The 16,311-nt window shown below is 41.4% G+C and overlaps 1 protein-coding gene across 1 annotated transcript; it reads left to right on the forward strand.

Moving 5' to 3' along the window:
• Positions 1–675: 675 nt before the first annotated feature.
• Positions 676–16,176, forward strand: LOC110986124 (chitobiosyldiphosphodolichol beta-mannosyltransferase-like). The gene is made up of 10 exons (XM_022247767.2): positions 676–1,003; positions 1,962–2,042; positions 4,037–4,143; positions 4,453–4,601; positions 5,246–5,405; positions 6,592–6,781; positions 7,652–7,822; positions 8,291–8,405; positions 9,306–9,381; positions 10,679–16,176. The coding sequence occupies exons 1-10, from the start codon at positions 733–735 to the stop codon at positions 10,805–10,807; spliced, it is 1,449 nt and encodes a 482-aa protein (XP_022103459.2). The 5' UTR covers positions 676–732; the 3' UTR covers positions 10,808–16,176.
• The last annotated feature ends 135 nt before the right edge of the window (positions 16,177–16,311 follow it).

Here is a 16,311-nt window from a genome sequence, read left to right on the forward strand (position 1 = left end):
TTCAGGCATTCCAACTTGTTTGCACAACTTACATTTCACTTTAGCACATCTCATGTTGAAGTTATGCATTTGTTCTAATTGGTCTTTAACCGTTCAGTACTCACAACATTTTGGAATCACGGTTTTCCTGGACATTTTCGTTCATCTAAATTCTTTGAAGGCTACAGAAAGAGATTGATAGAGTATTCAGCTGAATTAAACATTTTTATAATTCATTTCCATGATTTGTGCTTTCTGATTCATATATATCTACATAATTATAAAATACGCAAGGAAAGGAAACTAAACTGTTTTTATGTTTGGACGATGACCTTGATTTGTCTCTGCAATATCTGCTGTCTGTAATTGGCCAGGAAAACCTATAAATCCAAATGAAAGCAAGGTGTTTGGATCTGAATTATTTCACCGTTTTTCTCTTTGTTCATGGATAGTAGATAATTTTTCCCCAAAAGTGTTGAAAGGAAAGTAAAAAGTCTGCATTTATAATCAATTGAAAAAGTGGTTCTTGATTTTGTGTGAGAACCTGTGACCAGCGCACCTGTACAGTGTACATGTACAGTGTACCTGTATGTGTGGAGCGCAGAGTCGTTCCCCATTGATTTGAGGACGAGGTTGGTCTTGTTGCAAGCGGATTTATGGGGTCGAGTTATGCAGCTAGCTACGCGACGTGTGTGTGGGGCGCGAGGTTATTTGTCACCACGCGGAAAAGGCCTAAGGAGTCTCGTCGTTAAAATGGCGCTTTTTTCCTCTCCAAACACCGATTTCATATCCCAGGGTAGCCTCATACTATTTATGGAGGTGTACCTCTATCTTCAGGGTTTGTACTCGGTCATGGCTGTGACAATTCTGTTTCTCATAATGGGTTTGGGTTATCGTAAGACGCGATGTGGATCGCAAGCTTGCATCATCGTGTTGGGTGACATTGGGAGGAGTCCTCGCATGCAGTATCACGCACTGTCCTTGGCGACTGCCAACCTCGATGTGGAGATGGTGGGTTATGGAGGTAAAACTAAGAATTTACACCCATAGTTTTTGACGGAGGAGTAAAGTATGACCAAGCCTGCTTCAGTAAATTTGCAATTAAAAGTTATGACAGTCAGCGTTAACTGGGGTAGGGCCCAGGGGCCTACATACATCCATCATTACATGTACATGACTTTGTGAGTATTTTTGGGGGGGTTCCTTCATTTTTAGGAGAGGGACACCCACTGGGTTTGGTCACAGTTTAAACACTGACCAAGGCAGACTAGGCCCCCTATAAGCAGGTTCTTTTCTTCACTAACTTCTGGGGGGAGGAAGTGGGCGTGTCCCCCTGCTGCCTTTATTTTTTTATAGGCCTAAGCCTTGTCGCAAAAACTGCATGGGTAATTTTGCACAATGGTGGAAAGGCATTGTGGGAAGGAAAAATGAGCAAACATTGAACCTTCCCACAGTGCCTTTCTACTATTATACAAAATCACTCGAGCAGTATTTGCAATGGGGCAGCGCGGACTTCCGGGAGTTTCACAAAAGTTCCGGTAGCAGCCACACCGTGCCGGTGAAAACAGTTGCAACAAGTGCACGTGTACGCACAGATCAAAGAAAAGATTGTGTAGCCTGATCCTCGGACTGGCTAGTGTGTGCGTACATCTCCATGGTTCCTGTTTCACTGGCGCAGTAGGCCTGCCTGTCATTTTGTGAGAATCCTGGATGTCCGCGCTGCCCCAAAGGCTTATTTGCAAATTGTCAATGTCAACAGGTCAAGGTATTACTTGCTGTTGGCTGCATTTGGGAGGACATTTTAAGCTCAGTAGCCCCACATGACTGTCACTGGTCCTATGCACAAAAATGATGTGAATTACATGTATAAAAATCTGCATTAAGCAAATAGTTTTTAAAATTAAAAATCATGATTTCATCAATCTTGCTAACAAACGACATTCACTCTCGGTGACCCTGTTGGTGTTGAATTGTTATTGCAGGTTCCAAACCTCATGAAGATCTCCTCACAAACGAGAAAATAAAGTTCCACCTGATGTCTATCCCGCCCAATATTCCAAACAGTAAGTGCTTCATATTCATGCTTCGTGCTTATTTGTATATGACCATGGTGACTAGGCCTTCTGTGTAATCTGGGTAATCCTTCGAGAAAATGTGGGCTCTCGCAAGACAGGAATACTTGGAATTCGTCAAAAATCAGTTTATGCAATTTAAACAGAATTGCAGAAATTATCACATGCCGGTGTGTTTAGTTCCTACAGAGACTGTGTACATGTACGTATACAGGTACATTGGTCACCCCAACTATGGAACAAGTAGAGGCATGTTTGGTGATATTGAAATTGAATGCACACGAGTGTTTGCTTAGGAAGCATGACAGTTACCATAACTTTTGGAATATAAGCTGCCCGGTGCATAAGCCGCAGCATGCATAAATTGGCAAATTAAGATTTAAAATTGGCGTCTAAGCCGCACCACAGTGCTGATTATCCAACCATGAACTTGATGAAGGTCATCATGCTGCATGCTGAAGCACCAATACAGCATGTGCAGTACCTCAATGGTTCCACTGCACATGCAATTCTAATAAAAGTAAGCAAAATGCAAACGAGTGTCACCATCAAAAGTGAATTTTTTAAGTCCTCAAATTTAATTCTTCTTGTGGCTGCGAGATGGTGGTCCTGCATGGGCCGTGCGTCAGCTCTTGCCGTTTTTCTAGCTGCCAGCAAAAATTATGCCATCGCGGACGTACAATAAGATTTTGGTAACTCAAAAGGTTTTATCTCGTAGGCGGACTATATCTTGCCAAAAGAATAGGCTTTTATATTAAAAAAAACCTCTGTAACTGTCCACATCACTATCTCCAGGTATTTGTGGCTCCAATCGAAACACTGCCACAGTCACTTCAGAAATGAAAAATCTGCCACAAGACCTTGGTTCAAGTCATCACACTGAAACTGCTTGTGTTACATGCATGCATGCTGCGCGTGGCATGGCACACACGCACTGCACATGTTGCACGCACCACCGAGTTCGCGTGAACCTTGTTTTCAGGCTAATATGACTGCTACCGTAGACCCATTCATGGACAGTCCAATTGCTGACTCATTGCGATAACCATGTGACCACAGAAAGTGTTGTCATGGGAAGACCCAAGTGACAAACCGAAATTCTGTGTCATGTCACGCTGAACACGATCGGTGAAAAGACGAAAGATCTGCCGCACAAAGGTACACCATTGAAGCAGTTGATTTGTTTTTCATGGTACAAAAAACCTTTAGGTTACAACAATAAAAACAGCTTTCGTAAACGGATTATTTGTCTGCAGAAAAATACACCGGAACTTTGAATAAAAATCGGAAAAATAATCACTAAACAAGTTGCCATAGAGCAAGTAAAGTTTAAGATTACGTAAACATTTCATGTAGGTGTTTCATGACTCCATGTCTCGGGGAACTCTGTTAATAACTCAAAAACCGGACAACTCAAATTTTTATTTATTCTCTGAGGATTGAGTTTGCAGATGTAAATGTCAACAAAAATATGATTACACCACCTGTACGTGGTACGTGTGGCCTGGCTGCAGCTTTTGTGACAGATTTTATCCTTCAAAGTTTGCTGTATAAGTCACCCGATGTATAAGCTGCAGAGACATTTTTTTTCAGCATGAAAATCAACGTATAAGCCGCAGCTTACATGTATATTCCGAAAATTACAGTACTTAGCCAGGAGCAAAGCCACAAAATATTACACAAAACTCCAGACATGGATTATGACTTTCATTTGAAGAGGACTTTTAGTGAAGCTTGGGTGAAGGCTCACCTGTGTTGAAGGTCTTACATCATACTAGCCAAGTACAGATTTTTCTCCCTTAGCAAAAGACACATCTTTCATTTGTTAGTGTTTCAACATGTTTGTGATATTAAAGAAAGCAACAGTAGAACGCTTGAATAGTCCTCTTGTAACACTTTGCTCGCGTCAGTAATGCCCTGCAGCAGTAACACCAATGCCTTGCCTGTAATGCCATCTTTCTTGGACACGTTTGTTTTTTTTACAGTGATTCCGAGTCTCTTCCGCTACGTTTTCAAAGTGATTTGGCAGACAACGCAGCTGTTATGGGTCATGCTTATGAAGCTACGCTGGCCTTCCCACATATTGGTTCAGGTAAATGGTAGAGGAATAAACCATTTTAAATTGCTATCAAGCAAACCCATTTTTTAACTTCATTGCAGTCATAATCTTTAACCGTCACTTATTCCTTATGAATTTGTGGCAGTGCTTAAACAAAACAGTGTGTTTTTATCTGTCATGGTGTCTCCGTGCAGTGATGGATTTTCAAGGGGTCGAAACTCTCCAGACTCCCTTTACAAATATATCGCTTGAGGTACTCTAACAGCAAGTACATTGCATCAAAGAGTAACTTTGAGGTTTAACAAAACTTGATCGTAGACCGTCTTGCCTTTTCCTTCACAGAACCCGCCAGCCATACCTACTTTAGCCGTAGCTTGGCTGTGTAGCCGACTGTATGGTAGTAAGTTCATGATCGACTGGCATAATTACGGCTACACCTTACTGGGTCTCACTCTGGGAGAGGGCCATATCCTGGTTAGATTCTCTAGATGGTGAGTAGTGATCTGTGAAGTTGGGTTGCCATTGAGTCATTTTGACTGAGTTGCCTGGTGACTCACTTTCCACTGGTTCAGGATGATTTGAAAACTTAGTAGTATGGCTAGAAGATGGAGTAAAAAACAGCTCTTTTTTTCCTTTTATGGTTCTGGAGAAAATCAGAGATTATGTAGCGTTTCTCCGAGAGCCAAGAGATTTTAGAAAGGGAGAAAAAAATCCCAACCCATGTGCTTTCAGCACTCACATGTGGCACGTCCTACATGTCCACTCAGCCCGTCCAGCTGGTCAACTGGGTAGGAACCCAGTTGCCATGGTTACATTACTCTGATTGGTCAGATACCCAGTTGCCATGGTCACTCTCCTAATTGGTTTATGCCTTGTGGTCAGGAGTCACCTGCACCCCCTTTCTTTGATGAGTAGGGCATCTTACATATATTTCTCACTCCTCTGCCACGTAGGAATTGTGCATCTGTCCTTTCTAGCCACTTATACAGGGAGTGTGAAACCAACGCTGAGTGGGGTAGGCCTGTATACGTGTTCTATTGCACGGTTTCTTCCCTGTGTAGAAAGTTTTGGGGGGCAAAACTTACGTCAATGGGAATATAATGTTTTACTAGATTTTGCCTCTGTTTTGCTGTAGGTTTGAAAGTGTGTTTGGTGGATGGGGAGATGGACATCTGTGCGTTACCAATGCTATGAAGGAGGATCTAATGAAGAGGTTTGGACTCAAGAAACCAATCACACTGTATGACAGACCTCCCAAGGTCTTCAAGGAAACGCCTTTAGAATCCCAACATGAGGTGAACAAAGTCATCTGTTAATCCCTGTGTGTTACAAAACATGGAAAGTTAAGTCAATTGATTAGTATTTCTGTACCTTTGTAATTCCCATTGACAGTTAACAGATTGGGTCCTTTGTGTTTCTTACAGCTAAAGCAAAATTTCTATTTTGATTTAGCAATGCTGTGACGACTTAAAGACAATGGATTACAGTTTTTGCCGTGTTCATAATTGTGGTGTTTTTCACCGTGGTCAGTTTTTGGCATTCAGTGAGGACTGCTAGTATTAAAATACAGTGGAACACCGCTATAACGAACACCCCAGGGTCCCCCGCTAAATCTTCGGTACAGCGGTTGTTGCCACGTTGAATAGCACCCTCTCTTGTCTAACTAAATTACGCCCTTGTGATACTATGGTTCACTGTTTTCGTGATTTTTTGCCGTTGCATTCACATTTAAGGTTTCTAAAATGTATCTGTTAATTATTTTTGTTTTTTATTAAATCTTAAGTTACAAAATTGATTTCAAGTTTATCCTAAAAGTCGTGAAGCTACCACTCAGGATCGATCTCTAATGCATGCTGTGCTGAATCTCAGTGGCTTGTGTATCAGCGGCGCCCTCTGTAGACTAATGTTAGTGCAATGCCACGGTGCGCATGCATTTCTTCCGCACCCGATCACGTGGAGTCACAAAACCAGTGTCCATTCAATACCATTTGGCAGATTATCCATGCGTGCCCTGGCTGTCACTAGAAGTGCGGACCAAAGTACCCAGTTTCTCAGCTAGTTAATTACAATTAACTCTTCAACAACCAGTGGCTTTCCCTTCTAATCCTTGGGGAAATAATGGCCACTTGTCACTTTCCAACACAAAAACACCGACTGTATTACCAAGTGGACGTTCGGGAATTACAAACGGCAACTGCAGAGTGTTTGGTAGGTTTTGTGCACAAAATATTGGGAGCCAAGGACGATGTTCGGTACAGCCGAATGTTCAGTATAGCAGCGTTCCACTGTACATGCACAGTGATTAAGCAACATTGCAGTGGCTTACTCACAAATACTGTGACACTTATTTCGAATGCATAATAAAGAAAATTAGCCGTCACTGTGAGTTTAACTGTAGAAGATTTGATACTTTTTCTTGTATGAAATTCCTCCTCGATTGATGTTTGTGGAAAGTCTTTGATTATTTTGATTCTGATTCAGCTTTTTTCAAGGTTAGCTGAGGACTATACAGTATTTACTTCATCCACAAAGTCAGAAACATCCACCGCCTTCACAGAGAAGACAGCATCAGGAGAGATCTTAAGGAAAGCAAATCGCCCAGCGTTGATCATAAGCAGTACAAGCTGGACACCCGATGAAGATATCTCAATCTTGCTGAGTGCTTTACAGAGTAAGTTGATTGATTTAACGGAGCCTAGGCTTTAATCTGCAGATTATAAACTGTTATGGACATTTGGTGGCTGCCTGAGGTGCCCTTGTATGCCATTGACTCGACCATGTTTAACCCTAACACTCCTCAATCCTCCAACAGGTGAAGGATTGAGGAGGGTTAGGGTTAATGTCTTCATTGTATAGTGCATTTGAACATATCTGTATGAAATTTACGCTTTACAATTGAATAAAGTAATTATCATTTATAAATTGTCATAGTGATTTCCATATTACTAATATATTCGTATGGTTGACAAAAGTTTGACAAAGCAGCATCCTTGATTGGTGTAAGGTTTGCCTTAAAATGTACATGTCCACTTGCCCTGTTACTTTTAAAGAAAGCGGCGTGATTATTAATGATGGCGTCTGTGTGCTGTTCTGATGGCTTTGTAGAAGTTTTAAACTTTGTTGATTGTTCTGTTTATTCGGTGCTGACTGCCCGGCATAGCTCACCGGCCATTAGTAAAATTACGATGGAGATGTAGAAAGAAAGCTTTATTCTGACTAACACTACTTGTCATTTGACGTAGGATGAAGCCTTCTCCCCCCCCTGCCACCTTACAACCCAAAATAAGAGGGGGACATTTGTGACAATTTCAGCTTTTTGACAATTTAAAGAAAGGCTGTGATAATTAGCATTCCTGTTGGCCTGCTGCACAGCGGGCTGCAATCAATGCTCAATTTCCAGAATATTTCTCACGTTGAAGTTCATACCAGGGAAACAGTACGTATCATGACACTCTAGCAACTATGGCACTTCACCCGCAGATGTCATCTCTTCTTTTGATTTCTTACAATTGACCAAATGTTGGTTATTTTCTTGTTACAGAATACGACAAGGCATGTGAAGAAGAAGCCAACTTGCCGGCCATCGTGTGCTCTATCACCGGCAAAGGACAAGAGAAAAAGCGATACCAAGCCATCATTGAACAGATGACCATGAAGAATGTCCGCATCTGCACACCATGGCTCATAGCAGAAGACTACCCACGGCTACTCGGTCAGTCAGTCCCCATGTCATGGTCTTCAAAGCCTTCTCTTATTATGTTTCATGTCTACAATTTGAGAGCGCTAATGCTTCTGTTTGTGTCGGCCAAAAAAACAAACAGAAAATTCACATTGATTTCAGTGACAGCTCTGTGTTTTCAGCACTCAGCAAAATAAAGTTTGACCTATTAGAACCGTATAGTGTGAAAAGGGTGACCTAACAGATTCAGTAGTTAATTACATTTATGCATAACACTGTCATCACCATTTTCAAAAGATGGCGCATCCAAGATAGTCTGTGACATTAACCTGGAAATTTTTCCCAACCTCCAAACTTGACACAACCATCTGAAGAAAATCCGTCCTTCAAACAATTCCAAACACATCTGAGAAAGCAGTTCTGTGTTTGTCCTTGCTATATCCGCACAACGTCCATTACTTTTGTTGGTTTCTTAAACCTATGTATGATATGATCCAACAGGTTCCTCTGATCTGGGTGTCTGTCTCCATGCATCCTCAAGTGGCCTAGACCTTCCAATGAAGGTTGTAGACATGTTTGGCTCTGGCTTACCCGTATGTGCACTGAAATATGACTGGTAAGTTACATCACAGTGAAATGAAACTCAAGTAGTTAATTTGAACTTCCGTTCAAATTCAGTTTCATGTTCTCGTATGAGGATATTTGCTTCATCTATTTGTTCCTGTCATTTTTAAATGTTCGGCTGTTGATGGTAGTAGATGTGCATTTAAGGCAAACCCCCTAGGCTGCCTAGGTTTTTGGACGAGAAACAGTACCGAACCTAATGAAGTACAACAGAGACAACTTCACCGAGCTAATCCCTACATCTGGATCCCTCTCTACACCATATAAGCTCCACTCCCAGTTAGAATCCTGCAGTCTCCTGAAGACGGACAGAGTACACTGTTCGAAACGTTGAGTTATTCCCCGGTTCTTCTCAGAACCACACATACTCAAGAAAGAGATTGATACATGGTACAACCGCCATCATTTTACTCTTCTAGATACAACTTGTATCTACAAGGGGATGACTGTAATTACTAGCAGGTGACAGGACAGAGTCTGTTCAACTCCAACAGGTCAACAGTGTTGAAGTTTTGAGTCATTTGGTATGGATAGGTCACTGTAGCGTAACAGTGACTTTCATAGTAGAACCAAACCTGACAAAATCAAGCACAGTCCAATACCTGGTACCACTAGCCAGCCACTCCATGGAGCAACTGCTGTGTGTCTACACTCAAACCAAATCCAACACCATCACTCTAGGCCTTTGTTCCTCAATCCAAAAAGTTGAACATCAAGTTTATAATGTATAGCATGACTGCATCAGCCAAAACTTGACAAAACATAGAGTGGAGTTGGAGGGACTCGAGGTAGTTAGGTTAACGTTGGATTTGAGTCGTTCATTCTGCTATTTTGTTTGACTGACTAGATAGGGGTTTAATATTTGCCTCTGTATGTGTGTATTTGGAAATAGCATTGATGAGTTAGTCAAGCACAGAGAGAACGGTTTGGTGTTCAGTAATGCTGACGAGTTGGCAACGCAGCTGCAGGTAAGACAAACGTTCAATTCACGTCTGTAAGCTCATTCCCAGTAGATCCTTTTAACTACAGTCTTTTCCAGCGTGATCAAATCTTCAAACTCTTTTTATTACCCAGTGTACAATAATTCTGTCAGAATGAAAAGTGGTATAGATAAATGTCCTGATGAAAGTTTTCTACATTAACCCTCCTTTGGTTTTACATCACAAATGTGCACAAATGCCCACAGTCACTGGTGAGCATGTAGTTTCTATATGGAACTCAAACATGCACAGGTTCAGTGTGTACACAGTTGGTTGCCAGCACAAAATGACCCAGGGTCTTTTGTGCAGTCCTCTTCACTGCATTTGGTTTACCGCACAATGATGCACATGAAACAGTGAAGCACAGTTGTTGGGCAGCACAAAAGTGCAATCTGATATTCCTGTGAGGGACAGTTGGTGCAGTGCACAACACGACACAGCTGTGCTTCTTTGAGGTGTTCACCAAGTGACCCAAAGAGTGACTTCAGCATAGGGGGTTAAAAATAAAATGCACCTTCAGTGTTGAGAGTTTCATCGGGGACTTTCTCTTGCGCTGCACCTTCTTTGTTTACATAAAACCTCTGCCCTTGGCACAGATTCTCAGTTAATCAGCAAGCAAAGGACAAGCATGCTTAACCCTTACCTTAAGGTGCTTAAATTAGTTGCATAAATCACCACACTCCTGCAACTGTTTGTTATTCAAGTTTTTAAATAGTGCTTAATCTTGGGGCTGGGTTATTTGGACCAGAATTTGGTCGTCTGGTGTTTAAAAAAAATACTCTTTATCGGTACAAATGTAGAGTATTTACTCCATCAGATGTATGGTAGTGTGTTAACAGTCATTTGAAGTTCAAGACTACATACAGGTGCGTGCCAGCCCATGGGCATTGAGCACCGCAGCGTAAAAAGTATACATTTTGGCTGACCTGTCTCGGAAAAATGGGCACTGAGTGAGAACAGTTTGTTCAGTTACACAAAATTCCTGTCAATAGGACTGCAGATACTGAAAAAAAACCTCCTAAAGGCTGAGCTCCTGAAAGAAAACGTACTGCGGCGATGTCAGAAAAGGGGTTGAGGGGTCAGATTCTGCAACCTCCCCCCCCCTCGGTGTTTTTAGGGTTAAGTGGTAGGTTGATTTGGTGCTGTAGGCAGTGGTAGGAAGCACAACTTGCACGCTTTAAGAAGTGCTGTGAAATTGGGCCCTGTTATGATGTACCAGTGAGATCAGAGATTTAATTCATATCCAGTCATTCCTAATGCGTGCTTGATATTCCTTTATGTGAAGGAGTTACTTCGAGGATTTCCCGAAGACCAGCAACAGCTTCAGAAGTTCAAGGAAAATCTTCAGCAATTTCAGACGGAAAGATGGGAGGAGAATTGGGAGAAGACTGTGCGGCCGACGTTATATATATAGATGAGAGATTGTGGTTTGTTTGCCTTGAGATGGATTCCGTGCCTCACATCCTTTGATGCGTTTGCACCTGCAAACACCAAATCCTATCAGTTAAAAGCAGTATCTGCTTTTAGTTTACGTTTCTTGTAAGAATTTGCCGTCCGATTTTTGCGCGGTAACATTCTCTGTGGATTTTCACTGCGGCGTTCTTGTTTCAAGTCATGCTGCCGATTGTATTACCAAAGTTTTGTAGAATAGTCGTGTTCTTTAATTTGGTGTCTCCTCGCTGACAGAAGTTTGGCAATTTCATCTTGGTGCTGTGAAGTAGTTATGCCTGTTCATAAGGTAAAAAGTGTTTGTGTGTTTGCTAAAGATGAAAGACATCCCGTATTTAAACCTATTTAATTGGTGCATTTTATGAGTGCCTCAGAATGTAAGCTCTGCAGCTAATGTAAGTTTATCCATGTAGAGTATAGACCCCTCTCACAGACAGCTGTCTTTGTAAAATAATTACAAATGCACTTGTAACGCCACCAGGTGCGTGTACATGCAGTTTGCAAAATGTTTGGAATATGTGCAAATTGCTCAAAATTTGTGCCAAATACGGCACAGTCAATTCTTGTCACCAACATTTGAGTTCCAGCTGATGTACTGGCAGTCTGTAGGGAGTGATGTCATTTGACATGATGTAGAAGATCCTTGTACAGTCGGAGAGTAGAATCTGTCATTTCTTGTGCTGCTGTTCCATATTATGTGCCAGTTTTTATTCATATGACCCAAAAACTGAAGTTTAAACCTGTATTTTGTAACTGCATGGGCTGTTGCACTTAAAACAGTACCCACATCTCACAAAAATGGAACAACCCGACGCATACACACCATGCAGTAGTCAGAACCTGCTAAATATTAGCAGTCCTTGCTGTATCAATCCTATCAACTTCAATAAATCAAACAAAATGCGAGTCTGATGGTCTTAGGATGGACTACTTTATGCATTTTCTTGGTTAGCAGCGAGACGGTGTGTTTCATGGACTGGACCCCAAACTGTTTGCCGTTACATTTTTCCATTGCTGATTTCTTGACCCCTTTCTGCACGTTTCTTTCCCCTGTCTTTTTTTGATAGGTTTAGTCTCTTTTTCTGTTGGTATGGCATCCGTCTGCTTGTTTTCTCTTCCTTACCTATGCCTTGTATCAGATGTTTTCATCTCTTCTGCTTTTTTTGCTTGGAGCTGACCTCATACTCCTCTATACTGCCTTTTTTTTACTTTTTGCATCTGTGTTTTTCGTTTTCTTGCCACCTTCCAGGCTTTCCCCTGGGTTCTCCGTGTTCTCCTCCCAACTGCTTTCTTTATATCCCTTGATTGATTTTGACCATTCTCCCCTCTCAGTTTCTGCCTGTAGCATTTGTGGTCTGCCATCAGCGGTGGCGATGCTCCCAAACAGGACACAAATTGCTGGATAGACCGATATTTGTCTGTTTCTTCACTGTTTGTCATAGGCAGCCAGGGTTCCAAGACACCTGTTGATAGTTGGCCTTAAGGCCCGGAGGGCGCTTCATTATGAGTGTCCACATCAGCGAGTAGCAGTAACTCACTTTCAAACGATACTGTGATTTCCTTTATACAAGGTGGAAACAACTTGTTTTTGCAAATTGGGCACACTGCAAATGTGACTGTGTTCTTAGTTATGTAACTTAGTTTTGTCTTCCCCCGCTTTGTGGATAGGATTTCCTGTGGCATCATTCCAGCAGCACCCTTCTTCAAATGCAGTGAAATCCCCCATCTTTTACAAACCCTTTGCTCAATTTCTTGATGAAATATCTTATTTGGAGCGATGTTGTTTCAAGAGTATCGAGATCAAGACATGGAAATGATTCATTGTAAAGATGTTTGCTGGCGTCCTGACGTTGATGTTGTCTTTTTATTATTTCATTTGCAGGAGATTTGACATGCTGGGGAGGCTCATCAATTCCCTTGTCTTGCGATTGGTTAGATGAGGTTATGTCTGTAGTGGGATCACCATGGAGGTTGTCGCCAGAATCTTGGGGGGTTGTGAGCCGGTGAGGTTGGAGGGTCTGTACGACACAGGCAAGTCCTCCCGCGTCAAGTCAGTGTTTGAAATGACAGCACAGAAGTGCTTGCATGGCAGGAATGTGCACTTCCAATCCTGGCATTCACACTTGAGAGCCTTGACTTCTGACCCAAAGCTTACCCTGCTTTCCTGTTTCCCTTCTGACTTTCAAGCATCTGGGTGCTGTTGTGTTTACCGCATCTCCTTGTACATCTTGAATTCTCTCTCTACTCATCATGAGTTGAATGCTATCTGTGTGTCTGTTATGGAGGAAATCTATTCCTTTCATGCTGTATGACTTCTTGAAAGTGCCCGTCCTCCAATTTTCACAGGTATATCACTACATTTGAACACTTATGACCTCCTACGTCAGAACTTCCAGCATACTTGATAGAGATCCAAGTGAACGTATTTGTCAGTGCAATGATTTGAGACTGTACACGGAATTCACTCCCACAGAACTCTTGACACAATCTTTGTAATGTAAATGTCAGTTTTTTAATAAATAACATTGTTACCGTTGATTCTACTAAAATGTTGTTCAACTTACAAAATTTTACTCCTATTTAAATAGAAAACTTTAGAAATGTTCAGGCATAAATAACTATTGATGTTTCTTATCTTCCTATCCCTGTTCCTATAACAAGGAAACCTCCGTTTTTACAAAATAACTGACCTCTTGACCTTGAGCATTTTTGTTCCTTAATCCTAATAGCTCCAGTTGAGGTAAGTTTCAAGAATATATAAGTAGAACACACAATTTTCTTACAGACTAAGTTGGGACTTGCCATTTTACTTCAAATCAGTTGATGATGGAGACGCTTTTATAAGGTGTTCCATGCAAGGGATATTACACCGGCTAAAAGGCTTGCACGACTGCACTCTTCCAGTCCAACTCAAATGAAGAAGTGATAAATTGCAGAAGAAGTGAAGCTAAAATGCGCTTACTGAAACACAGCTGAAGATCATAAGAGAGAAAACGTTGTGAACTGGAACATTGTGACTGTGGCAATCCAACATTTCAACTTGTGAAGGGTTTTGAGCTTTATAATAGGCCCACTGGATTTCAGAAGGGGTAGGATAATATCCTGTGATGTCATTGATGAGGCATTTAAATACAAATATATTCCCTTTGCTTTGTCAGTATTTGTGATACACGAGCTCATTAAGATGCTGGGGCAGCACTTGTTGCAATCTCATCCTTTTCATTTCTGCCTTGATGTTGCTCAACTGTCCTTCAATGCTGTCTGTATGGACTTTAACGCCATAGGCATTTGTTACAACAAATTCCACATGGTGAACAACACCCTTGTGTTGTGATGGTCCCCTACCTGGTCTATCAAGGCTATCACACATGGCTGCCCCCTCAGAACAGGGTGGTAGGATATAGCTCTAGATCAACAGGAGTGGTGCTTGTTCCCAATTAGGAACAATCAATACAGTGGTAATATCAAGACGCCGTCCCACGCACCAAAGACCCACTGGCCACTGGAGGAAGGACACGCCCGCAGTTGTACTTTCGTTTGCTCCTCGGCAAGCACTCATCTTTTCCCACAATGCACACTGGTCCACCAATCTGCTGTGGGTGATCCAACATCAACCGTGAGCAGATATTGCAGAAGTAAGAAAACCAATCAACAGTGACCCTACTGCTGACATGATTGCCCAGAGTTGCCTCTACAAAACTAACAGGGGGCATGGCACGCAAATTTTTTCATGTTTTTCATAATTTTCATGTAAGCTGCCTTCCAAGGGGTTCTCTTTCAATTCATTTATTGCACGTACATGGCAAGTCTTGTACACTGTAGATCTGTTTTACTTGAGGGCCATTATTTCCCTCTATGACTTCAGTTTCAGTTTTTTGTAAGTCATTTTTTAACGTAAGTCCCCAGTAATCTGAATCTTCAAACCCTTATGTGTGACACTGATCCTTCAATTTCCTCCTGGGATAAAAGCCTCTTATTCACGCAGTCCTCCAAAATCCTCAATGAGGCAAAGAGGTTTCCCCTTGGGACCACAACTGTCTTAGTTTCTTGCCCCCTTGTTCTCGTCTTCTGTTTTTTAGTTGAAATCACTTGGTTATATGTACTGTGCTTTTTTATTCTGACATGATGGAGAGCGTGAGAAAATTTGCTGAGCACGTTGATCATTAAACTTAGTGATAACCAACTTGGTATTGTGGTGGATTCATCCATCGAAAGACAAAAGCATAAATTATGACTGGAACAATCAAACAGATTACATACTTGAAGACTGATTTATTTCAGTGAAAACATTCCACTTCAAGTTCTTCAGAAACTAAGAGAGTTAACACCATTGCTGTAAACACAGATTCCCTGATACTTTACAAGTGTACTTTGATTTGGACTTGAAGAACACCTTCATCCAACATTCGTCAGGAGGGCCAATGTTCTGATTAGACTTCTCTCAATTGATGATGCAATTTTGGCTGTATTCTGTTTTTCTGATGTGATTGTTGTCATTGTTGGCATCGGTATGCAAGCTCTAAGACGTTATGTGTCCAACTTTGGTCTTTGGATATCAGAGACCACTGCTGAGCATACTGAGCTCCATATAGTTCCATATAGTTAATTTTGTGGTCATATGAACAAAAACTGGCAGAGTAGTTTGGAGTGAATACAGCATGAGAGGACATGTTCTTCCTGAAACAGCCAGGGCTGGTCAGGATGCAGTGCAATCATGGCCAGATGTTTCATCTAGACTTGGCCCTGCGGTCTCTCAGCATAAGGAGTACTCCACGCACTTTCCATACGTTTCCATTCTATACGCAGCTAGCATTCCAAGCTATGACGGCCTGATAAGCACTTGTATTGCTTTAGTTTTTTTTTCTCAGGCCTGAGCTAGATGTCTAAGCAGTGTTGCACATTGCAATGAGATAAAAAGTAGATATTTGATGGGAAAAGCTAGATTCTTTGTGGGCGTTATGATGTAAATAAGTGTAATATTCAAATATTCATGAGAGGGGCAAAGGGGAGGGGACGCTTGACCTGGAAAGAATTGAAAAAGGAAAAAAGAATTTCAAGAAAGAAAAAGATGAAAATCACCAACTTGCTTTAAAAAAAATCAAAAAGGACCATGTTACTGTTTTTCATTGATGAATGCCCCCCTCCATGAGAAGAGGTTCCCCTTGGGAAAAAAATCCCAACGATGCCTATGGTAATATTTGGTGTCCACATAATCTGATAAGTAAATTAGAAAGTTTACTTATCCCTTTGAATTTTGTTTGCATTTTTGATCCATTGTGGCATTATGATTTTAGAGTTGGAAGGTGCATGTATGATGAAATAAAATACAGAAATAGCATGCGTTTGTCAGGATCCTCTTTTGTGAACTGAATTGAAATATTGGACATGACCTTTACCTTGGTCAAGATGAATTTCATATGTTTCCTTCATACCTTTCATAGTTTCTCAGGAACGAATTCTAAATCATCA

Source organism: Acanthaster planci, linkage group LG07, assembly GCF_054643075.1.
Source record: "Acanthaster planci isolate LZ-2023a linkage group LG07, COTS_SCS, whole genome shotgun sequence".
In the NCBI taxonomy this organism is placed as follows: Eukaryota; Metazoa; Echinodermata; class Asteroidea; order Valvatida; family Acanthasteridae; genus Acanthaster; species Acanthaster planci.